The sequence below is a fragment of the Trematomus bernacchii genome, unplaced genomic scaffold (assembly GCF_902827165.1).
Source record: "Trematomus bernacchii unplaced genomic scaffold, fTreBer1.1, whole genome shotgun sequence".
Taxonomy (NCBI): domain Eukaryota; kingdom Metazoa; phylum Chordata; class Actinopteri; order Perciformes; family Nototheniidae; genus Trematomus; species Trematomus bernacchii.
Genome location: NW_022987593.1, coordinates 4518834 through 4544047, shown reverse-complemented (window position 1 = coordinate 4544047; position 25214 = coordinate 4518834). Strand labels below are relative to the sequence as shown.

The 25214-nt window shown below is 38.3% G+C and overlaps 3 protein-coding genes across 4 annotated transcripts; 1 reads left to right on the top strand and 2 right to left on the bottom strand.

Moving 5' to 3' along the window:
• The first annotated feature begins 8224 nt into the window (after nt 1-8224).
• slc25a4 (solute carrier family 25 member 4) lies at nt 8225-10693 on the top strand. Its single transcript, XM_034129285.1, has 4 exons — nt 8225-8410; nt 9398-9884; nt 9974-10114; nt 10232-10693. Exons 1-4 carry the CDS (start codon nt 8300-8302, stop codon nt 10387-10389), a joined length of 897 nt encoding a protein of 298 aa, XP_033985176.1. The 5' UTR covers nt 8225-8299; the 3' UTR covers nt 10390-10693.
• A 600-nt stretch (nt 10694-11293) lies between these two features.
• cfap97 (cilia and flagella associated protein 97) lies at nt 11294-17881 on the bottom strand. Of its 2 annotated transcripts, none has more exons than XM_034130227.1 (5): nt 17701-17881; nt 16345-17054; nt 15101-15381; nt 12450-12606; nt 11294-11553 (listed from the first exon to the last, which is right to left on the bottom strand). In XM_034130227.1, exons 2-5 carry the CDS (start codon nt 17027-17029, stop codon nt 11414-11416), a joined length of 1263 nt encoding a protein of 420 aa, XP_033986118.1. In that variant the 5' UTR covers nt 17030-17054; nt 17701-17881; the 3' UTR covers nt 11294-11413. The 2 variants fall into 2 exon arrangements, with proteins under 2 accessions (XP_033986118.1, XP_033986119.1); XM_034130228.1 differs by having other exon boundaries at nt 11375-11553; nt 12446-12606.
• Nucleotides 17882-19491: 1610 nt separating this feature from the next.
• On the bottom strand, nt 19492-24932 carry LOC117482411 (ufm1-specific protease 2-like). Its single transcript, XM_034130531.1, has 12 exons — nt 24825-24932; nt 24546-24630; nt 23741-23924; nt 23579-23645; nt 23062-23216; nt 22751-22943; nt 22468-22614; nt 22202-22366; nt 21993-22117; nt 21818-21894; nt 20440-20564; nt 19492-20340 (listed from the first exon to the last, which is right to left on the bottom strand). Exons 1-12 carry the CDS (start codon nt 24825-24827, stop codon nt 20254-20256), a joined length of 1413 nt encoding a protein of 470 aa, XP_033986422.1. The 5' UTR covers nt 24828-24932; the 3' UTR covers nt 19492-20253.
• Nucleotides 24933-25214: the final 282 nt, after the last annotated feature.

Here is a 25214-nt window from a genome sequence, read left to right as displayed (position 1 = left end):
CTTTTAGGGTTTTCAGATTATCTAACCATGTTTTAAGACAAGACGAATGGAGACGTAACATTGGCTAAATGTGTATGACAATAATAGGGTGGTTTTCTATTTTGAATTATTTAAAGGCAGAGGGTGAAAATGTGAAGCCCAATATAATAGACATGTATTACTAAAGTTTCCACTCACCTTTGAAAGTTAAAATATCTGAAAAACAAAATCACATGTCTCAGTTTAATCAGTATTTTATCAGTGGTGGGGAAATTATACAAACTGTAAATACTAAAAGTTCCTTACCTGATGTCGGAAACACAATCTGTGGCTGCAACTAAACATTAATTGTAGTAATTGGTCAATACTAGTTTTGATTCTTCAAATATTACAGACATAAAATTCCCTTTACATCGGCCTACTTCAAAAAAGAGACATATTTGAATTGCTTTAGGTTTTAAACAGTTTAAAACCCAAAAACGATTAATAATAAATCATTTTAATAAGCTTTCCTGTTGTAATTGCAGAGAATGCACCTCACTGGGAAACCCCACCAACATCCTTAATATTATTAATAACATTTTTCATCAGGATGAAAAGAGACGAGGTGCTGCATTGAACAGCAAATGCAACAAATATTTAATGAGAGCAGATCGAGTTCAAGCCGTCAGTCACTGCAGTTACCAGCAAGATGCGTCACAATCTGGGGGGCTATGGGCTAAACTATTTCCCAGGGGAACCGTACCATTTTTGATAATTAACTAATTTAGTAACTGACCAATTGTTTCCAGATTTGGATTATATGGAATCATCCTAGAAGCAAATCATAAAATGGAGGATTAATATAGTGGCAAATGTTTGTGCCTGCAACCAAGTGAAGTTTAATCACTAAAAACAAGTTATTTTAAGCGTGCACATTTAATTTCCTTTATATCTATCTATCTCATAATATAGGGAACAAAAAACAACTTGCAATGTTCCTGAATCTTAGATATATCACTGTTTGTTAATTTATCAAATAGTTATTGATTCAAATGTTTAATGTCAAAGCTGTAGTAATTGTTACTTGTTTATATTATGTTGTACTAGCATCCAATTAGCAACTGTTTTTTCTCACTACCTATTTCAATTATATTCAAAGGATTTGTGAAGTACCATTACACCTAGAAGATAACCTACATGAATTATATTTTTGGGTTAATAGATGTAAAAAAACAAACTGCAACAGAGAATTAAGGATTTCTGAAGCCTTCCTGCGTAATTGGGTGAAGTCATCCTGTTTGAAAGTTTTACTCTGAATACAAGATGAACATAAAAGATGTTCCCTCCACAAGAACAACCTCTCCAAAACATAATGTACATGATAAAACCAATACATTTACATACCAGCACTTCTGCACAAGAGAGACCCTGCAGGTTAAACTCTTGACAAACTGTGTGACAAAGACTTCCTCATTACACACTCTAATTCCAGATGAGATTATTTCACAGCCAAAATGACCCCTCTAATTTGGGACCAAGGGCCGTTAAGAGGGATTCGAAATCTGTTTTAAATGGACCTGAAATGTGAAGAGGTTGTTGTATTTCTGAGCAGAAGGAAGAATGAATGAATGGAGTTCACACCCTTACGTAAGAGGGACCATCATCTTGAGGGTGCTACAAATATATTACTCCTCTGAATTGATTAGCTTTTCTTGAGCACCCGCCTGTCCAAGTGGAATTCCTTTATTGTGAGTGAGAGATGAGTGCTGCTATTTAAAATGTTCTATACGTTTGTGTAAAGAAAACAAGGTAGAGGAAGGGGACTGAAACACTTCAGCAAAGAAACGAGAGGTTTTGTTCTGTCTTCACATTGGGTTCTGTGGGTTGTTACGAAATCCCAAGGCTGCATTGACATGTGTGCACCTGATGTTTATATTAAGTGTTGGAGCTATACATTCATTTATATAATATTTAATAGTCAAACATGTATGTTCTTGCATTTTTGTTTGTAGTTAATTTATTTTAATTTTGTGTAATTATTTTTGTTTATCAAAGTAATTATGTATGCTTTTATTTTGAAGGTGGCTATGGGCACCAGGTTCTTTTGGTACCTGTTGATCATGTATATATTGGACACAGGTGATGTTGGGATTGGTGCACAAGAATGAGCAAATGTTTTTTTACCAGGCAAAGCCACAGGTAGAAACCATTGTTCTTTATGTGTTGGATTAATGGAATACAAAAAAATAAATGCAATTCTTTTTTACATGATATTCTTGCCTGTACATTGAATACTTTCCTATGTAAGATCCGCTTACTGGTGCCCTTGCAGCATACTTTTCTGTTTTATTTCCTTATCATTTTTGAAGCTTAATTAAGAATACACAATATTTATTATCATACAATTATTCTCAAATTATTAAGGTTTAAGGATTCTTAAAGCACTCTACAGTGCAGTGAACAATTTAAGCAAAGATCTTTTTTTCTCAACAGGCTGCATGAAACAGAACTTAAAAAACAACGGGAAACAACTAATTACAAATATGTTTGCGAACGTTAAAATAACACCATCCATAAGTATTGGAGATTACATGTCTGAATTTATCTCATCACATAAACACACAAAGACTCCTCTCCTCCATTTTGACTAATCCTAATCGTACTCATCCTTTAGACTTGCTAAACCCCGAAAATAGACTGTGAGCAAAGTTTACTTGGTCTAATTTATCCAATTTGGGGATGTTAATCTTTAAAGTGGCTGTGTGCACTGCTGCTTCTCAGTCCCAACAACACAGCTGAAGAATAAACAGTGTGACCCTGGATAGTCCCCAAACCAAAAGCAACTGCAACACTTAGAATAGTGTATGTTATATTCAATTATGTTGATACACAGCTAAAGTTAGATAATACACTCTGTTGACTCTGCAATTGACAAGTAAAGAATAAACACTTATAATAAGAAAAAACAGCTATAATAAGATATATACAATACATTAAGACTATATATTTTCTGAGGTGTTGGGTGTAGATGCCTTAAACTGGCTGAAGCAGGAAGTGTCATGTGATCTGTACACAGTGAATTGCAACAGAGATATTGTGCAGTAACAAGGCGGTAAACATAGCCGTGCAACATGTTGGACTCCGTAAAAGAGGCCCTGCTTCCTACCGTATGTAGAAGGGCTCATATATTAAAGTGAAACACAAATTCTTAGTTTCAGGTGATTTACGCAAAATACTACTATATGGAAGTCTTTGTTATCATATGCTGAACCTTGGCCCCACAATGACCAATGTTGTTGTTAAGAAATAACTGCCAATGATTTCAGAATCCAGTCATATTAGTGAATTACTGGTATGTTTCGACCAGCAGATTGCACTCTGACAAGTCTTGCCCAACCACGGTTATTGTAAGATGTAAAAATACACTTTTAGATGAGGAAAAATATTAAATTACAAGGAAAAGTGTTGGTTCACATGTGTAGTCGCCCCCGACAACCCTAGACCTATCACCTCTCCATCTCTCCTCCCCAGCATCAGAGCTGCTCTCATATTCTCCCAGTGCTCACTTTCACCCCACCCCTCTTTCTCATGAACCTCGCTCCCTCAGCCTCTGTTTCTCTCACCCTCCACCCCCACTCCCGCCATGTCCATCCCTTCGTCCCCCACTGACTGTGTGTCTCCAGGTCTTCCTGATTGGTCATGGGGATTTCCCATCATACTCCATTGCAGTGTGCTTATGTGTGAGTCTGTGTGTGTGACTGTTCACCTTGGCTGCGGGTGAGAAGTGTCAGCTGCATGACACTGTCTGTCTGTCTGTTTATTGTTTTTACACACAGACTGACACACATGTGCTTTTCACTCATGTTGTCAGTCTGAGCCGTGGAGAGCTCAGTCTCTAAGTCTGCTCAGAGACACTCAGTGTGCATCCCAGCCTGTTGGATTTGAGGCCAAAGGATTGAATTAATATTTGACTTTAAACAGGAGAGTCTTGGGATCTATAGCATTGTGGGGGAATAAACTGCCAACGTGATCCTCTTTTAGGAGGGAACTAAGCTTTTGGCCTTGTTGTTATGTGCTGGATAATACTGCTCACATTATTGTTTATATCAGAAAAACACAATGCAATGTGTAGTTTGTAAAATCTTGTTTATATGTATATGTTGCTACTAAAAGGCCACATTTCTGTTGAGGTTGCTGTCTTTTGAAAGGGTAGTGCTGCCCGATTGAGGGGCTAAAAACAATACAATTCTGAAAAACACCAATAACACATGTTGGATTGGCTGGGATGTATTTTCATTATCATGGACATTGGCACTGTAGTTTATAAGTCCCACATTCACCATTCTGCCGCCGTAAATACTCAATAGAGAATCACATTTGTACTTGTTTCCTCAAAACTACAGTGGCCAAAGGTTTTAGGAGATTAGTCAGCCTTTTAAAAAAAGTGGAACTATTAAGCCGTGAGCCATTTTTAAACATTAACCTCCTCAGTTATGTGCTTTGTTGACAATAACAAAAATAAAGAATGACATCAGCCTTTGTTACACAGCATCTAGCTGATATAAAATGAAAAAAACAAGAAATAAAATAAACGATATTAAAATAAAAAGTACAGACAGTATGCAATATGCTCACTATTCAAAGAAAAATCCTAAAACAAAGGATATAATATTAAGTATTTGTATTGGTCAAACTTTTATTTTAAGTGTATTATACAATCCTGTGCTGCATCATTGCACATTTACTTGATTTAACTAATCTTCCTTGTCAGTCTTTCTTTTTTCATGATAATAGCAAAGTAGCAGTTTATCTTATTAATTGTTGGAAGGAGTTTATAGAAATGTAGTCTGGATCACATGCTTGAGTCAGAAGCAACCAGTGGTCCCATGCTGCTGAGTTTTGACCCTAATATCTGTGGTTTTAACCCTTTCTGACACTCATAATCTCCATTATCTTTGAGGCTCTACTGGTCTCAGATCTGAGGTCTAGGACGGCAGGGGTCCAGAGAATAAAGTATGCTCGTCACAGTTGCCTCTTAGCAGATAAAATCAGTGACTGTATTGGTGTTGGAGCTGTGCGTAACGGCTTTGCATATGCGTGTGTGCATGTTTATGTGTGGGGTGGGGTGGGGGGGGTCTAACTGTCTGACACCTGCAGCTCTTCATACTCAAAATGCAAATCCAAGCCTGCACCCCCTCCACGACCCCTCCTTCAATCTCCGAGATCCAAGGTTACTGAGCAACGACTTTTCACAAATCTAGATCAGATTTAAATAAAAGCACACAAAGAGTTTCAACAGCACTAAACAAGGAGTTAAGTTGTTGTTGTTGTTGTTTTTAAGTAATATTAGAGGTACATTTTCTGATGTGTGGACCAACTTGCTGTTCATATTCACCTCAATGCATAACAATTACTATAAGATATTCTTTGATGATAGATAAGCAGCTGTTTTTGAGTTTACATTTTTTTTTTTTTTAATAATAATAATACAAGAGGCACATTTGCTGATTCAAAACTTGTATGTAACTTGTAACTCCCTCAGTCTACAATGTTACAAACCTTAACTTTCTAGTTGGTCAAAGTTTGTTTTGTTTGTGGAAAAGGAACTTAATTGTTATGTTCCCAACAAAAGAAAGGTTTAAATAATACATTTAAATTGAACCCATTTATGCCCGCGCCTGCACATTTAAAAATGGCTCAAAACAGCTAGAAAGTTATTTTTGTTATTCTTATATATTTCGTTTTGTTTGGCATGTGGGACTTTTTTTTTCTTTATATATATATTTTGTCATATTTTCAAGTTTCCATTTGAGAAAGAGTAAATATTGTATGATAAAAAACAAATGTATTTGAGAAACTACAAAGAGCACAAACAAGTATTTTATCAAATTAACTCATTACAAGTTGAATACTTAAATTCATTCACACATGTGCAGTATAAAGAGATATTTCATAAGGAAGACATTTTATAAAACAAGTCATCAGAAAATCCTGATAAATGTGTGATGTCTCATGTGACTTTAAAAAGTCAAAGATTTACTGTTAGATACTTGCCTACTGAAAGTATGTACACGATTCTGAGAAAGCTTAGAATTAAAATGCTTTAGAGAAAAAATATGTGATAATGATAAGTCTATGTGCAACTGCAAAACACACTACAACCTTTATGGGTCCAAAAGCAGGTGCAAGCCTCTGTGTCAGCAAGCATCTGCCTGACTGAAGTGCTGACGTGAACAAGATGCTAAATCCCTAACCAGCTCCAAGGGTGCAGCTGAGCGTGACCTCTGACCTGGCTGGTGGGAGCTTAATAGGAATATTTCCCCGTGGGGAACAAGTAAAGTGGTGCATTATTTTTATTGTTGAGAATGGAGTGTGGAGTAAATGAGGAAAAGCACCTGTTTCACTGGGTACCACATTTCGCTGTTGGGATGTGAGAGATGCACCCAGCTCTCTGGTGCCCCCCCCTGACTAAAAAGCACAACACAGTAGCATGGGGATGGGAGAGAAGAACTGCAGGGAAAGAAGGCGCCAGATAAGAAATCAGCCCAATTTTCTTTTAGTTTATCCAGTTTATGTTAGTTTACATCCATGCAAAACATTAAGATTAAATGTGTAAGAATCCATGTCTACGTAATTTTTTCTCCAACATGTTAGCAACAGGGTCACCATCTAATTCCATCTCCCTCACTTGGCAAAATAATAAAACAAAGTATAATTTTTGCGAAATAATTAATGAGATTATACTTGTTCGTGGCTGATACCACAGAAACGCCAGGTGTCTACATCATTTAAATATATCGATAGATGTTTGTAACATATCATTTTTTACAAATCAACATTATTTTCTTAAATGATTTTCATTGTTATTATGGTTTCATCTATCTTGCTACTAGTTCAATATTATGCTGTTAAGAAACATTTTGAAACTCAGTTTGCCTATGAATCAACACAGTCAGGCAGCGCCCCCAAGTGGTCATTAAGTGGCAGTTAGAGTCAAAAGGTAGTGGAACCTCAACAACAGTTATTATACTGTATTTTCATTTTAGTTTAATTTAATAAGTATTTGAGACTTTCTTGAGTTAAATATTTGTTTTCCTTTTTGTCAGGTAGCCATTCTAGCCCATGGCTCATTGAAAGCCATACGTTTTGTGATTATATGAATGAAGAAGTCTTGGAGACGACCCCCTACTGTAGGAAGGTGTTATTTCTAATGAGTCTTCAGCCAACTTGGCTTCGTTTTGGATCACATGACCTTGGATCATATTGCGTTTTCGTGTCCGATGTGCGTGCACGGGGCGGGGCACTGATGAACTCCCTCATGTCAAGTCACTGAGAGTTAGATTTCCGCTACGATATTTCAAATCAAAACGGACTTAAGGCTTGTGTTGCTTTTGGGGAGTACTGGCAGTGGCACCTTATTTTGAAAGTATAGTCTTTTCTGCTCTTGACTCCTGCTTTACATCATGCTGAGTTCACGCCTGTTTTCAACAGGTGCACAAAATGAATGTGCAGCAAAACTGTCAACGAGTTGAGGGAAAAACATTTTTTTATTTAAAATAAATGTGAGGGTGGAGATTTAATTGAATGCTTTCTTTCCTTATTTTTCTCTGGGGTACTACCCCATACATCCGAACTGTGAAGCATAATCAAAAGGGTGTTTTTGAAGTTACATTCCCATTATTCTAATACAAATTGGAATTTATTTTTGCATTGTCTGTAGTAAACATTACGCATCTTTTGGTGTGGAAATAATTACAAAGGAAATCACTGTGCATATGTCTCTGTATTTGTCAGGGTTTATCACACCTAAATGAATGGAATTAATGTCAAGAAATGGTCTGTACTTTGTAGGACGACTGTTAACAGTTCACCATATTTATTTCCATTCAAGAACACTATAAATATAGATAATTTATTTATTGTAAGGCTTCTAGAAACCGAACTGACCCACAAGTAAACGATTGGATAGATTAAAAAGATGTGGCCAGCAGAAATGACATTAGAATACTTTACTTTAATTAGCATTCGATTAGATAACTAATACATCTATGTTTTAAGAATAATCAAATTCCACATATTGTGTCCTTTAAACGTCCCCAGATTTTCCATTTCTTGATTTCGGCATCATGGCCGACGTCTTGAACTTTAACCTCGGAAATGTATTCTGCCTCGTCCAACTATTTGACTTAATGCATATCCATCACTCAAAATTCTCGCGATAAATGGCCCCCATATATAAGGGAAGATGAGGAGGCCTCGTCCACTTTGAGGGGCGTTGGGTTTCCTTGAGGACCTCGAAGAAGTTTCAGTCTCATATCTGCCCAGGAAAGATCCAACCATGTCGGACGCTGTGATAAGTTTCATGAAGGACTTTTTGGCCGGTGGCGTGGCCGCTGCCATCTCCAAAACAGCTGTAGCTCCCATTGAGAGAGTCAAGTTGTTGCTGCAGGTAAAATAATTTAACCAACAAATGCCCAAAGCATGCCCGCATCCTCAATCTTGTGTGCGTAAAGTGTGCGTAAATATGACATTACTGATAAACCAAACGCGAAAAATGTACATTTAGAAAAGTTTGAATGGAAAAAAAGTCCAACTATGCACTTTGTAATTTAATCTGGTCTGGTGCGTAAAGTTAAGGGGCACGTGAGAGCCTCTGGCTCAGTGTGAAGATGGTTTACGGACAAGACTTCGCAACGTTGCTGTGCCATGATGCCAATGACAACTTCTAAAATGTGTCAATAAAATGGCCATAATAGTAGTTTATGAGCTATTGGTGCGTTTAGTAGGGTAATTATCACTTTAATGTAACAGACTAGCTCAGTAATATTTATTTAAATTGTATTGCTAAATTTAACTTGAACTATGTAATGTAATACACAGCTGATTCTCAAATGACAGGAGCATGCATTCATGTAGGCTTCTAGGCATACAACTACACACATTAAAGCCTGGCCGACTAAGATTATGTTAATACAATAAAGTATTTTAATTGGAATACAATACTATTTATTCTGTTGTTAAAGTGGAGTGTGACAACGTTCCTTTAGGCACATTTAAACAGGAGAATGAATCAGATTTTCAATGGGATTTTTTGTATCTTGTAAATTGTGTAACTTGCTGCAGTTAAATACCATCATACTATGTGCAATATGTGCTATGTGCAATATATACATTATATACATATGCCATTAATAACCGTGTAATATATACCTGGCTGCTAAATCCTAAAAACTGTTACAGGATTTGTATTTTGGAAAGTATTTTTCTTTTACTTTTATTTTTTATATTATATTTTTATTATATCATAACTTAGTACTTTTTTCTTAACATAGGTAACATTAAGCTGTCTGTGGCTCTTTCCTGCTGCAAATGTCCCCTCTGTGGGACTAATAAAGGTATTCTGATTCTGATTCTGATTCATTGTCTTTTCCTTTAGGTCCAGCATGCCAGCAAACAGATTACCGCAGATATGCAGTACAAGGGGATCATGGACTGTCTCAGAAGGATCCCACAGGAACAAGGCTTCATTTCCTTCTGGAGAGGCAACCTGGCCAACGTCATCCGTTACTTCCCCACCCAAGCCCTGAACTTCGCCTTCAAAGACAAGTACAAGAAGGTCTTCCTCGGTGGTGTGGATCAAAAAACACAGTTCTGGCGCTACTTCGCTGGCAATCTGGCATCTGGCGGTGCCGCCGGCGCGACTTCGCTCTGCTTCGTCTACCCTCTCGACTTCGCCAGAACAAGACTCGCTGCCGACATCGGCAAGGGCCCGGCTGGGAGAGAGTTCACCGGTCTTGGAAACTGCCTCAGCAAGGTCTTCAAAAGCGATGGCTTCAAAGGACTTTACCTCGGATTCAACGTGTCAGTGCAGGGCATTATCATCTACAGAGCCGCATACTTCGGATGCTTTGACACAGCTAAAGGTGCGAAAACCTGACTTAAATAAGGTTTTTAACGAGTGTATATTTTGTATTTCGGGATGAGTTTGTAACTTTAATCTCCCCTCATACAGGTATGCTGCCAGATCCCAAGAACACGCACATCATCGTCACCTGGGCGATCGCCCAGACTGTCACCGCTGCAGCTGGCATCATCTCATACCCCCTCGACACCGTCAGACGTCGTATGATGATGCAGTCTGGACGCAAAGGAGGTGAGGTGTCACTCGTGCATGTAGAACAATGTTCTCAGAAAGATGGATATGGTTAGTGTGGCGCAATTTACGCATGCACCCGCATAATGTTTCACTACCATGTCTCCATTTCCACAGCTGACATCATGTACACGGGCACAATGGACTGCTGGAGGAAGATCCTGAAGGATGAGGGAGGAAAAGCCTTCTTCAAGGGAGCCTGGTCCAACGTGATCAGAGGCATGGGTGGTGCCTTTGTGTTGGTGCTGTACGATGAGATCAAGAAGTACACATAAGAGACTTCTCCCAGTCCCCAAGGAAACCCTTCACTTTGTTAAGGTCTTATTTCTTGTAATCGAGTGACAACATCTTGTGGTGAATTACAATGTATAGGCATGTACAGGTAAACTGTTGACCTGGGTTAACATGCCTCCTCAGAAATCTGTATATATCCCATCTACAACGCACAGACTGCCTTTCAGTGTGACAGAAGTCAGTGTTTCAGTTGCTGAGGTCCACGTGTTGTTATGTTGTGACCCCTCTGACCCATGAATTCAACCTCACCTAATATTTTATTAATAATAAAGATGTATTAGTCTAATATTCCAGTATTTGTGATGCTTGTTCTGTTTTCGCAGCAAACCACCATCAGTTAAATAGGAACTTTTCAGAGCAGGCCATTTGACATATAGCAGAACAAGTACAGCCTTAATTAATGACAATAACAATGGCCCTGTGACTCAATAAGCCATGACAGTGTGCCATCATGTATAATAACAGATCCCTGAGAATAAAACAGCTAAATACAATTTAGCCATCATCAAAAAAATATCCACAATCTTTAAATTGGAAAGTAATTGCACTTTTGGTAGACAAAGCAAACATCTGCTAATACATCACCAGAAGAAAACAATATTAACCACCTGAAAGGTTTGTACCACAGCATTATTGTTTTTTTTTTGAGAACTTTTTTATAATATCAAGAGTACCACAGAAATATTTGGAGTAGTTTCATCTACAACCAATCTAAAAGCCTATTGTTTGTTTCAATTTTGCCACATGGGATCAGTTTGTACAGGTACGTTTTAGGAAACGAGAATATAATTGTTTTGGTCCATTATTCCCCAATTTAAAGTTGGAAACTAATTGCTCGATCAACCAGCTTAGTTTTTGAAGGCACACAATATACATAACACCAAATAATATTTCAAATAAATATTTAATTATTCTTATGTGCATCATAAACTGTACAAATATGAACAAAAGTGGGAAAGGAAGAAATACAGATGAAATGGCATCATCACTCACTGGAAAACAAGTTTATTTTTCATCATGGCTGTGTTCTGGTTTGGCTGCACTCGTTCTCTTTGTCCGGGGTACGGGTGTATCACCAGGGTCAGGTGAGGGGGAAGCTGCACTGGAGCTGTGGGGGGCTGAACTGCCCGGCCTGGGTCCTGCTGCTGTGAAATACAGAACAATATTTGCAGATTTTAGATTTACCGATTCATAACGAAATCAGAAGACATTTTGAGTCCAAATTTCTGTAGAGAAAAACAGATATTTGATAATTTCATCCATAAAGGGCCAAAACGATCGGTTGCAGTACAGGTAAACACGCACAAGCACAAACATGTTTATCAGAGTCTGTAAAGAAAGCAAGCTGATGATGATTTAAAGTTGGACACATGAACCCAACAAGGATTTAATGTTAACACAATTTGAAGAAACAGGAAAAAGTATTAACAGATACTCAAATACGTTTTCTATGAAAATAGCATTATAAATTAATCTGTTATTAGATATGTATAAATGGGTGATTCTTACCAGAGTCACTCATCAGCTGCTTTTTAATGTCTGAAATTCTTCTTCTGTTAATTAAATCTCTGCAGCTATCTGAAGGCAGCAGCAGACATGCGCCATACATCTGCAGCTTTCATTCTAGGAGAAGCCTCGCAGCGCAGTGCCACATGCTGATCCTCTTTGTTTACCTTGATTAGATCATCACATGCAAACGCCAGCAGGCTGCTACAAAACCACTCCTGCTGGTGTCAAACTGCTCTTGTGGGATTAAAACACTCAGTGGCAGCAAAGGTGTGTTTATGGTGTGCAGCTTCCTCACGAGTGTGTCTGTCTTTAAGTGATAAAAACATCTCCTAGCCCTCGTGTTTTAGATACTGTACAATAGGTAGTCCTAATATGGCCAATAAGGCACATCATTGTTATTTAAACTGTTTTATATCTGTTTGCGGACCTTGTATGAGCAGGTACTCAATCACCATGTTCTTATCCTGTTTAAGGTATCTAACATATCATCTTTAAAAGCAGTAAAAGGCAGATCTGGATTAACATTACCTACCTGAGGGCGTCTTGCTGGGAGACTTCTTTTTCTTGTTGGTGGACATTGGGTATGATGAAGCTCCGAAGTATGCGGCTTGTCGCTGGAAGTCCTGCAGTTGTTCTGAGCGTTTCAGGCCAGGCGTCGGCTTGGCGATCTGCAGCCTCTTCAGGAGAGCCTGAACCAAAACACAATGACATTAGTTACCTGGAAGGTGGTGATTCATACATGCAGTACATTGTCATTATCTTGGCAAACTGGTAAAACAATTAGGTTTAACGTGGGTACTTCAGGATATCAGACAGGTTCACTTTGGAAAGATTTCAGCATATGTAAATGTGGTTTCGTTTTTGTAAGGAATCAGAATCAGAATCAGAAACGGGTTTATTACCAGGTAGGTTCACACGTACGAGGAATTTGACTAGGTGTCGTGGTGCATACACACAAATTAAAAAACAAAAATGTAAAAAAGAACACAGATAGTGAACTATATTAAGAATACTGTAATACAAATATAGTAAGATAGCAATAAAATAAAGCAGCAATTTATATTGAAATAGAATGCAATAAGTTATAGAATGTAAAATATGTGCAGTAAGAAATATTGTCAACATTGTGTTGACAATATTTGTATTCATTACTGTGAAGTGCTTTATTATACATAATTAAACACAATTACATTTTGTATAATTAAAAAAGGATGAAGAGACCCTCTAAGTATTTTGTTCGAACAAATGCATAAAACGCAGCAGGACTTTTATGTGAACGATAAAACATGTTGTAGCATTTGATATATTTGCCCAAATGTAATCACATTTGTTTTGTCTTTTAACAAACATAACTTCAAACCACATTTATGAAGGGTTTATTTATTTTGCATATCCCAAGCATGATATGATCATAGAAAAATATCTGGTACTTCATAGCAAACACAATCAAACAGCATGATGCAAAACAGTGTGGGCAAGTGGCTGAATGTCATACGTGCAGTCACCCTCCCACGTGCATGCTGTGCAGAAATCTCTCAGTCAGCAAAAACTCCACATGAAGCAACACAGCTAACAAAGTTTACAAAGTCCACCTGAGGTGATAAAAATGCAAAAGTGAAGACAGACTGGTCACTAAATCAATCACTTGTTTGAGGATATATTGTGAATTTGAACAAACTTGAACCAGTTTGAATTGTGCAGGACAAACGTGGCGTCTTACTTGATGTGTGGGGTAGGGTGGATACACTTAATACAGTGCAGATTTAGTTACTTCACTCTAAGAATAGAGAAGGCGAAAAGCACTTCTGACAACGTTGAGACATGGACGCAAGGGAAAGAACTGTCTGTCCTGAAAATGACTGGAGTACATTCCCTGATAAAACATCACTCAGCAATATGGGAGATCTCAAACTAATAATAATAATAATAGCATGAACCACAAGTGAAGAAAATAATGCTAGTGTTCAGCCTACACTTGTCAGAGCAGACGATAACACAGTGCTTGATGTCAATTATAAGTCTCAGAATGATCTGAACACTGCAGCTGGTTTGCTTCTATCACAATGTGGTTAAGCAGGTCATTTATGGGGTGAGAGCGCAGACTGTGTAGTGAAAGGCCAAAGCTGCAGAGGCTGAACCGTCTTTTAATGTCAGTGTGAGGCGCTGCCGGCCTGCCACCTGCTGCCATCTGTCCCAGTCCATCAGTGTCTTCTTTCAGGGGGGTGGCACTCTTACCCCGACACTAACTCACCCTAACTAACTAGAATCTTTAAAATAATATAAACTTCAGGAGAAGAGAATGCATTAAAATAATGATGTAACAGACATCCACTTAGGCTAAAAGGTACAACAATATGGTACTCAATTTTATGCTTGTGAATAATGACTTGAACTTCAACCTGCAGATTCTAAAGGTTTTCCTTTCTGCTTCTACAGTAGTTTAGAATACATATTTATTATTTCAATTAGTGCATCATGTACAGTACTGTCAAATAATTCATTCAAAAATAAAATGTACTGAGTTGAGTCTTACAAAATGTGTAAAGATGCTGTAATAGATTAATTGTGGGGTGTTATGGAAATTAGCAATAGATCATTTAAGAAATGAACCGCAGTATGTTCTTATTGACAGCAATGAATGAACAGTTGAGAACATCCACTTTGGATAGACGGTATGTTTTAAATGAAAAATCTGGATTTGTTTTTCAAGAAACACAACAGCGCCAATGTAACCTACCAACAGATACTAAAGCATTTTACATTTTTATTTCAGAATTGTTTTAATTCACCACAATGATTTGTTTTCATTTTTGTATTCACACTGCTCAAGACAAAAGCAAGAGTGTATACAGCGAATGAGGTTGTAATGAACTTTAAAACATATTGTGCTACTTACCTGGTACAGGAGAATCTGATAAACCAAATTATGATGTATATCTCATTACATATATGTTGTAACATTGTGAGCATGAGGTGAACGTCAACAACACTGATCTACAGATAATAAAACCACCGACCTAAAGAGAACGTTCTTTCAAAACTAACTTTACTTTAAAGAGCACTGAATAATTTATCTTGAAAAGCAAAAAAGAAGAAGCTTGCCTTGCCATTTAAACTAATGTTTAGGGTTTAGTGTTATTGTAAATATTGAAATGAGTATTGACCCCCAGAAGCAGAACTCACCAGGTTGTCCCTCTCGATGCGCTGCTGTTCCCGCTGCCTGTTCAGTGCGCTGTGAGAGAGTCGGATAAACGGCGACTTGCTGGCCGGATGGATTTTCTTCCTCGCGCTGCTTCCTGGTCTTGGTGCTGGAGAATGGCGCGAGATCTCCCGAAGAAGACGATGGTTCTCCCGTTCTATGCGTTGAGCCTCATCATTGCTGAATGAGTAGTTCTTCCTGATTCTCCGTCCAGGATGGCGGAAGACCAGTTCACCTTCAAGATGGCTGTCTGTCCTGAGGGAGCCTGATCAGTGAAAAGAACAACTGTTACAGTTTCTTAATCTGCATTTTAAAATGTTTTATTCAATGTTTTTAATGTTATGCTTTATGCAATGTTTTAATCGTTTTTTAATCAAAGGTGAACCAGGTGCGGGTTACAAATAAACTACACTGAAAAACTGAATCTTCAAACCTTTAAAAAAAAGCCACATTTCTATAGCATAATTCAAAGGGTTGTATATTTGTATAGACATTTTGAATAACTGAAACAACATTTCAAAATGTCTAATGATTAAAGTATTATAACAGGTAATACAGTATAATACTAAGCATGCTTAGTGCAAATTATTCCAGATGTTAGGTGTGAGGAAATATAGTCTCTTGATGTTAAGTATAAACCTATTTCTGTTATGTTATAAATAAGAAGTAAAGATTACCAAATCTGAGAGTAGCAACAATGTTATACTGTACATAGTCTGACATAGTTCACCTCTTTGGTCTTTGAAACTTATTTGAATCAAACTACTTGAGAAACATTATTCACTTATTTTATGAACTGCTCAAAAATCCTGTCCACACTAAGGCGCTTACTAGCAATAAGGTGTCACTAGAAGTGTTATTTAAGTACTTTGTCATTTGTCACTTGTCATCAAAGTAATTTTACTAGCCTTTTTTTCTTGCAAAAATGTCAGATAATGTGGTTTTAAGCCTCTCAAATGAACACTTTCCTGAGTTTCTCTGTTATAAAGCATATTAAACTGAGAATCTTTAGGTCTTGCAATGCCAAACAAGATATTTAAAGATAACACATTGGACTCTTTGAAACTGGGATGAACATTTCTTTCTATTTTCTAAAATGTTATGGGCCAAACAACTAATTGTTAGTTTTTGGCCTTGAGGTAGGTAGATATTGCTTAATTTAAAAAGGGAAATACAAACAAAAAAAGCCTGAGCAGTGTTAAAGAGCACAGCAAACATGTTTACTCACACTCGTCCACATCCTGGTGCATGTCGCTTAGGCCACTGGAGGGCACCCTCTCCTCCTGCCGCTGCTCTTTAAGGCATCCCTCTGTGTGATTCAGGTCCAGCGACTGGAGAGGGCTGGTGTCAGGAGAGGAGAGGCGGCTAACATTTGTCACTGTACCCTCTGTACGGCCACCCTGAGATCCTGCTGAGCCCCCTCTGGTCTTACCTACTGCAGGTGTTTTGTTGGGCCTGGGAAGGGTGTGTGAATCTGGACTGCTTCTCCTACTGCTACTTCTAGAGGAGCTCTCTGAGTCTGCACCTGCACTACTTTCACTGAAAGTAGGGGATGTACGCCTTTTTGAGGACTTACTGCCATTGAGTACTTTATCCAATGATATCCTGGATTCCATGCTTTTATCTTCTCCCTTTAAATGAGAGCTGTTTTCTTTTCTCTCATCTCTGCTGCTAGTGTTGTTGTCGTCTATCTCCAGATGTTTTCTGGTCCCATCAGTCTTTTGGGACCCACTGACTTTTGTATTTTCAATTGGGTTTGGTTGTAGCCTCTCGTGTGCTGGTGGGCCCTCCTTTTCAGCCTTCCCGCCTTTCTCCAACTTTTCCCCTCCATCTTTGCTGGCACTAGTATCTTCACCATCACTGTCGAAAAACGAATGGTCCACTTCACCTTCTAGTTCACCGGGGCTCAACATGGCAGTCCTCCCCAACAAACTGAACCTGTAAGGTAGTGCATGATGTTAGTATTTCATGTATTGCATTGTATTTGTTGTCTACGTTTCAAGCTGCCAAGGGACTGGCAAGGAGCTAGTTGCTAAATCTGGTACAATGCATCTCCCCTCCTTATGCTGTTGTATGTAGCCCTTGACCAATAAATACAATAATAAATTAAACTGACATTAGAAAAAAGGCAATTCAGACGTGATGCTATTTGTTGTATTGGATTATACAGTAAATCTATCTATATAGCAGGTTTCAAAACATTTCTTATTGACAAACCATAAATGCAAAACAATGGATTAATACATCTCAGAACAAACAACTCTAAAAGATGCATTAAAGATTCAGCAAACATTTAAAACAAATACTACTCACGACTTGTAGTTAAGGTTGTAGCTAAAACTTGCAAACACATGTGCATGTTACTTGCATGGTGTGGCATATTTGGAGAAAGACTGAGGTTAAGGTACTGTAACAAACTACACTTTACACCGTAAATCTATTATCCACCATGGAAACGCATGTTTTAAACCTGCAACACATCACGGTACGTTCCAAGTGTGATGCTAATTTATGTAGCTAATAGTCAAACTATGGATAGTATACGTGTTAGCTAACTTTAGCTGTATGACAAACCGCATCTTACCTGGTAAAGGGTCGCCCGGTAAAAAGGGGTTCGTGTTACAGTTGCATTAACCTCGTTAGAGATTAGGAGACAAACGAATTAAACGCAAAACCGCATTAAAAACAAATCTTCGTTAGCGTGCTTCAGCTGGCTGCTGTCAGCGGGACATGGTGCCTAGTAACCAGGCAACGTCACTTCCTGGCAACGACTGCTCTCGTGCAACGGTCTGCAGTACGTTTTTTTTTTAAGTTTTCTTTCTTTTCTTTCTTTCTTTTATGTAATTTGTATTACTTTATAGGGCTATCCCTGGTTTTAATTGTTTGTATACAATATATATCATGTTCATATATGCTCTTGAATAAATAAAGGAGAAAAAAACCAAAAAGGTAGTCTATTTTAAAGAGATTTCTCACACAGAGATTTGAGTTCCTTTATTTTTTTTCAAATATAGAAAAGTATGATGGAATGAATCACGCTGGGCATAATTATTAAACGTGCTTCTGTATTTGGTTGGAATCATGTTTTTTATTGGTATAAAGACTAGGAAATGCATTAAATGTATTTTGTACTTCTTTCACCACAGATGAAAAGACAACTCTTTTTTGGGGAGTTTACCTTTAAATACTTTTGTTAGTTTGTTTTTAGTGGTGAAACGCCTGAAAATGTATGTTTCAAACTTGTTTTCTTTTTAGCAAATTCTATATACACTCTATATAAACCCAGCATATACAGTTTTCTTTGTAATGATATCTGTAGCACAATATCCAAACACTAATTTGTAAGTCGCTTTGGATAAAAGCGTCAGCTAAATGAAATGTAATTTATATATATACAATTTTTCTTTCATATTTTTACTGTACAATGTTCTAGACTATATTTATGTTTCTTTAATTTAGCTGATTATTTTTTATTTACCAAACCACCAAGACAAAACATTTGTTTAAGTCTACTTGGCAATACAAAGTTTAAAAGGTATACATTCAAAAGTATCTGGTAAACTAAGCAACTCGAAAGCACAGTATACAGAGGACACTATTTTAAGGAGTAACCACATTAAAAAAAAAAAAAACACAGCAGTGATTTCTCTGTCATCTAAAGGTTTAAACTACTTAAACATATCTAGAATCAGAACAAGTAGTGGAACAGACAAGAGGTCATCTAGTTTTTCCTTGGAAATCTATTATGCCAAAGTAACTGCTCCCCCTAGTGCATACCCATTAACAAGAAAGGGGATTATCTGAAGGCGCGTCCCCTGACATTATAATTTGTCACGGGTTTTCTCTTAATAACATTGTTAGAGCTAGAAGTGACACACACTAATGAAATTCCAATATCCTAGCACAATAGGACTTGGGTGAATCTATCGTATAAACCTGTGTCTGGTCACTGTCATAGAATTTACATGCCTATGCAGGATGGGTAGAGATGGGAATTGAAAGGGGGTTCATTCTGTGGCGTCCCGTACTACAATCAGCCAATGGAGAAGAAATCACAAAGAGTGACAATACATCTCTGAAAAATGAACTGTCTGGTCTACGCTCAACAGATTTTAAAGAAAATTCAACATTTTATTATGTACTGTTGAGAAGAGGAAAGCATCCATTTGACTCTGACAACTGGCTGGTTATGAAAACTCAATTACAGGGACTGATTGTTTTCTAATAATGGGCTGTGTCAGACATGCTGCATTCAGGCACAGCTTCTTCTCTACTCAAGTTGTTCTTAGAATAAGACCAAGGGCGCCTGGGGGTCCTTAATGTTTCCAGAAGGTCCTCAGCTAAATGAGGATTAGTGTAATTTCACTGCAATATATTCACTAGCAAAGATATTTCATTTATTTCACTAATTAATACAAAACAATAATCCTTCAATTTAGGTGTCCATAGAAAAACAGATATTTGTTTTAGGCATGCATTATTTGGTTGTCTGTAATAGGGCTGACAAATAACTATTATCTTATGTAATTCAAAAGTAAAGTAGAGAATCTTCAAGGTATCAAATGTGAAGCTAGAATCGAAGAAAATGTGGCATGCTTTAAAAGATAGCCAAAAACAATAAAACAGATGAATAAATTAGTTGATCATCTCTTGTATTACTTAGAAACAAATAAATAAGGAATTAAGAAAAACTGATGACAAAATGTTATGTACAGTTAAATAATCTATAAAATCAGTCATTTGCGTACTGTTTTATGCACTGGTAAGAAATGATACAACTTTGTTGATTTTTATGAATTGTATACCTGATTTAATAAACCTATATGGTATTCATATTTTACTAGCCTTTTTCATATAATGGCAAGTACAGAAAGCAGATTACATTATATAAATCAATTTGTTGTTTCAATACTAAATTACATCCATCTTTAATTCTTCCATTCGTGTTAAGACAATACTTTATGTAGGATATGACCAAAGCTATTAAAGTTAATTACATTACAATTTAACATCATTACAGAAATGACTTGCAAAGCTGGAAACATTTCTGTAAAAGTAGCAGACAATAGTGTCACTCTAAAGTTTCACAGATGCTTTACCAATGTTAGATGATGCCCGTATGAAAGGCTATGACAGCTCAGATGACCTTTGGCCTCTGAGGCAGACACAGATTATAATAAGCAGTTTGGTCCCAAAAATCTGGTCCTTTCCAGCCACACCAGCCCTGGGAAAGATAAGATACCAAAATCAATACAGCACATTATGTGAAAATGTGTACTTGACAGAGAGGAATGCAGCCAGTGCAGATGCTTGTAACAGTTACCTTGTCTGTGATAACCTGTAAGTCCTCCGCTCCTGTGTAATGGGGATCGAGGATAAGATAGCGGATCTGTCCAGTGGTCTCACTCCATGCCACACCTAGAATAGTGTGAGCTAACACTCCCCCACCTGCAAGACAGGAACAATAATGTGAAAAAATACATTGCAATGATCTCATGAAAAACAAGATCAGACAATCAAATGTTGCTTAAAGGTCCCATGTCATGGCCATTTATACTGATCATATTTCCATTGTTGAGGTATACTAGAATAGATTTATATTGTGCAATTTTCCAAACTCACATTGGTTTCTCATACAGCATCTCTGTATAGTATGTGTATTCACTCTCTGTCCTAAACGGCTTGTTGGAGCTCCTGCCCCCCCCCCCTGTGAGCCCACTGTGCTCTGATTGGTCAGCTCGCCCACTATGTTCTGATGAGTCCACCACCGTTACAGCGGAACATCAGTGATTATGTGTTACAATGGCGTTAGCAACCAGAAAATGACACCAGTAATGACAAACAGATGAGAATGCTGCGTGGGGTCTGGGTGCCGTGTTGGCGGGACGTTGCGTGGCTCGCTGCTGCAAGGAGCGGACAGTGTGAGCTGGGTTCATTTCCTGCTTGCTGCGTGGGGTCTGCGAGACATCGCGAATGGACGCGGGAAGGGGGGGTGCTGAGGGGGCTGCAGCACCCCCATCTGCGAGGCTCCACTAGCACCCGCAACCCCCCCCCCCGCACCCCCAAACACGGCGCACCTACAGTGTAAGCGCGCCACAGTTTCACCGCTGCGAGGCTCCACTAGCACCCCGCCCCCAGCGCGTCACAGTTTCGCCACTGAGAGAGTGTGTGTGTGTGAGGAGCTCCACGGATTGGTCCATTTGGGTATGGTCACGTCACTGTACCCAGGAAGAAAAAGAGAAATCTCCAACGAGGCGTTCTGGAGCAGCATAAACAGGTCTTTTCTGTGTTAGAGTTTGACTCGCTACAGGGTGTACTTTGAGGGTTTGTGACTTTGCAGACCGTTTACATGCAGAAAAACCTTCATAACACACAAGGGGACGGGAAAAGCATGACATGGGACCTTTAAGTGTAGGAGTTATAATTGTTTAAAGGTTGTTTAAAGATCCTCTTCTTTTACAGAAAATGCTGTAACGGTTTTAAGTTTACATTTAATTAGCCATATAATTGGCATTTTAGGGTAAATTATTACTTTTTTTGACCAGCTATAAACTCTATGTTGCTAAAGAGTCAGTGTTAATATTGCTAAAGATGAAATGATCTGCATTTATATGGAAATATATACACAAAGTATTTTATGGTTTCAGTTTTTCATGATCAGTTTATGTAAAGTTTTGAAATGTTTCAGATATCCAGCTTACCGATCATGATGGGAGTCCCTTCAGTCAGGAAGTGGTTGGCCAGTTCTCTGCCCTTGGATGCCAACTCAGAGCCTTGACTAAAGAGTACAAACATTTATCATCAGATGAGTCCAAGTCGTGTTGAATAAAGTACATCCTCATACAATGGGTTATCCATAGGATTCACACAACACACCTCACAAACATGATCTTTGAGGTGACCTCCAGCAGCTGGTTCAGAACAACCTGAACCTCAATGGAGCCGATCCACTGCCGTGATCCAACGAAGGAGCCCTGTTTGTCTCCAACATCCACTAAAGTCTGGAAAGTTGAAAGCCAATTAAGAGCAGCCATTTCGGACACTTCTAATATTTTGTGTGATATGTAAAAGCCCCACTACTGTACCTGTTGGATTTCCCTGTGGGTGGGCACGGCTCGCTCTACGTAGCCTTGCTGCGTGAACCAGGAGCAGATAGTCTGCAGCGAGCGATAAGCGCAGCCCCAGCCGTTGTCATCCATATGATCCTGCATGTAGTGGTGATAGCTGTAGACCCCCTGCACCAAGTACACCTTGAGAAAACACACACACACAAAATAAAAAGTATGTTTCAGTATCCATCTTCTAAAGGGGAATTAGAATGTAACAGATTTTAATTTGTAATGTGCCTCACCTTTCCGTTGTCCAGCGTGGGATGTGTGAGGACCATATGAGGATTTCGGAGGTAGCCATCTTTGTAGGGCTCATTGGAAAAGTGGAAGGCATTCGCTCTCCTAAAATAAGGCCAGTCATCTGGTAGCTCAAACTGCTGATGCAGTTCCTATTATGACAGAGATATTGTGTCCGATGAAAAACACTCTAAATTGCAGCCCTATGCTAGAGGGGTTAAGATTATAACAAGTCAGAGAAACAACATGTCGCCTGTTTGTTATTATTTGAGAGAATCTCAGTCTTACCTTACGATGTGTCTCTAGTTGGCTGTCAGGCACTCCTGCAGGGTAAACCACGGTCACCAGTCCTTTGGGTTCTGGAAGGAGGAAGTGGAGCGGCTCAGGTACCAGCAGTGTGGCCCCCTTCATGTGTTGCAGGGTCACTTTCTCCATCTCACACAGCTGATGAGTCAGCACCTCCAACAGGCGCTCAAAGGCACTGCAACACAGAAAGAAACGTTCACAGTGGGCACAACTATTCATGGTGTGTCAAGTGTCTGACTGTGTCAGAATGTTTTAACTGATATCAAATCAAATGCTTTTGAAATAATGCATACTCTTTGATTGTGTCGCTGCAGGTGGTACGGACCACACAGTCCATGGGAAGAGTTGTAGACAGGAAGTGGGATTTCTGCAGTGTTCTCCTGAGGATTGGTGCTGAAAGAGGGCCTGTCTTTGTCGCCTCCATCATCAGGCGAAGGTTAATGACACTCTGAATGACAAGGTTGAAGTTACATTCAAGCACACCCAGACACCATACAAGTAAGGCATAGTTGAATTACCTACAAAAAATGTATCAGCAAATATCTTCATTATCAATTATTTGTATGCAAGTATTTCTGCAAACTGTGACAAGGCACTTTTTCAGGCATTTAACAAACCTTCCAATAGTCAAATTAATTGGGAGAAAAACTAAATATATTCTATATCTACAAAATATTGCTAATATGGTGGTTAACATGGGGAGAATAATCAAGAGGGAGTGACGATTTCCCCCCCATTAGCACAGTTTACAGCATGCTGCAAAATACAACTCCTAACTAGCTTCATAAACTAAACAGTTACAATACATACCGCTGCTGAACTTTTTTTGTTTTTCTTTTTAGAGGATCTCTTCCCAGCGCTCTCTTGTTCATCAGTCCTGAAATAAATAAAAACATTAAACCACAATTCAGCCAAATAAAAAAACATTTTCAGATGAGAAAGAATTTTTATTTAAAAAAAAAGTTAACTTACTGAATCCATTGATGTATATCTTCACATAGTGTGTTCGGAGTTAATTCTTCAGGTGTGACATATACCCCTTTGTTCGGCCAAATAATAAGAGAACTGTCACAGACTGTCAGGACACAGGATTCAGATTTCACCTGAGAGTGAAGCGTCGCAAATGTTCTCGAGATGACTTTCTGCATGAGCAGTGCTGAAAGAAGAATTACACATAGAAAATATTAGTCTTTTCCAAATACTACACGGTTTATACATTCCACTTTGCTGGTAATTTAATATTCTTCTTGCCATATGTATTTTTATATATGAGTTATATCCTTTTGTTCATTTTAAAACAAATGTAAAGGTTTGTGTGAGACCGCACTTTTTGAAAGTTTATTAATCTTTACCTTATAAGCACCATTAGAATCTTACCCTCAACATTTTACTTGGTATAATATCAGTTCTAGTGAATTGCCTCCACCATATTACAAAAAATACAACCTGTAACAGGGCCATAGAAACCACTGAGGACAGGAAAGTTTGTGGTTTTGTTTCAGGTATATTTAACATCTCTACATTTACATATTTATTATTTAAAAGGCATGGTTGTGGTCCTGCTTGTTGTCCTCTGAAAGTTACATATTGGGTTGTGGAGACTTGGAAACAAATGATACAGCAGTAGAGAAGAACACAGAAACAGCAAGTTGTGATTAAGACAGAGACTGAATTGATGCTATTCAAACTTTGCTTAGGATCACATTAACCCTTATGATATCCAAATTTGAGATCCACTACGTTCAAAAACAGTGCAGTAAAATCTCCATGAACATACCATCTGTGCTGTCCAGCAGACATTTAAACTCCAGCGGCCCTCTGACACGAAGGATAGTGCCTGAGTCGGAGGAATCTGTAACAACCTGAGGTTAAACCAAGAGAAGTAAATAACCTGAGAGAGAACCAGCTGACAGAGTTAACAACATGTTAGTGTTTGACTGCCAACCACGAAGCGAGGGGCCACTGCCAGCTGACAGTAATATATTACAGAATAAAAAAGCAGAAGAACAGATGGGAATATGAACGATTAGTTGTCAGCTTATATTTGTAAACTGACCATTTTGTTCGAGTTGAATCCAGTTCTGTAAAATCAAGAAGATATCTCTCTCTACGCTCTGGGGGCAGACATGTCTGTTTGCAGGAAGTGTTCAACGTGTCTCTGACTGCTGCATTCTATTGGTCAACACTGACCCCGCCCACTTGTGGTGCATTCACGGCAACTCGTAATTGGAAGATTTTGCAGGATAACAGTGGTTCCAAACCTTTTATAAGTGATTTCTTTCCTTCTCAGATTATTACAGAATAATGGTTTGATTTGTAATGTCCTGAAGAGGTGAAAGTATGTGAAAAATGACAATATATCTGAAATAAACAAAAAATATAACTAAACATAATTGTGTGTAATGGGCTGGAAACATTGAAGTATAAAAGTAAACTCATTATGAAG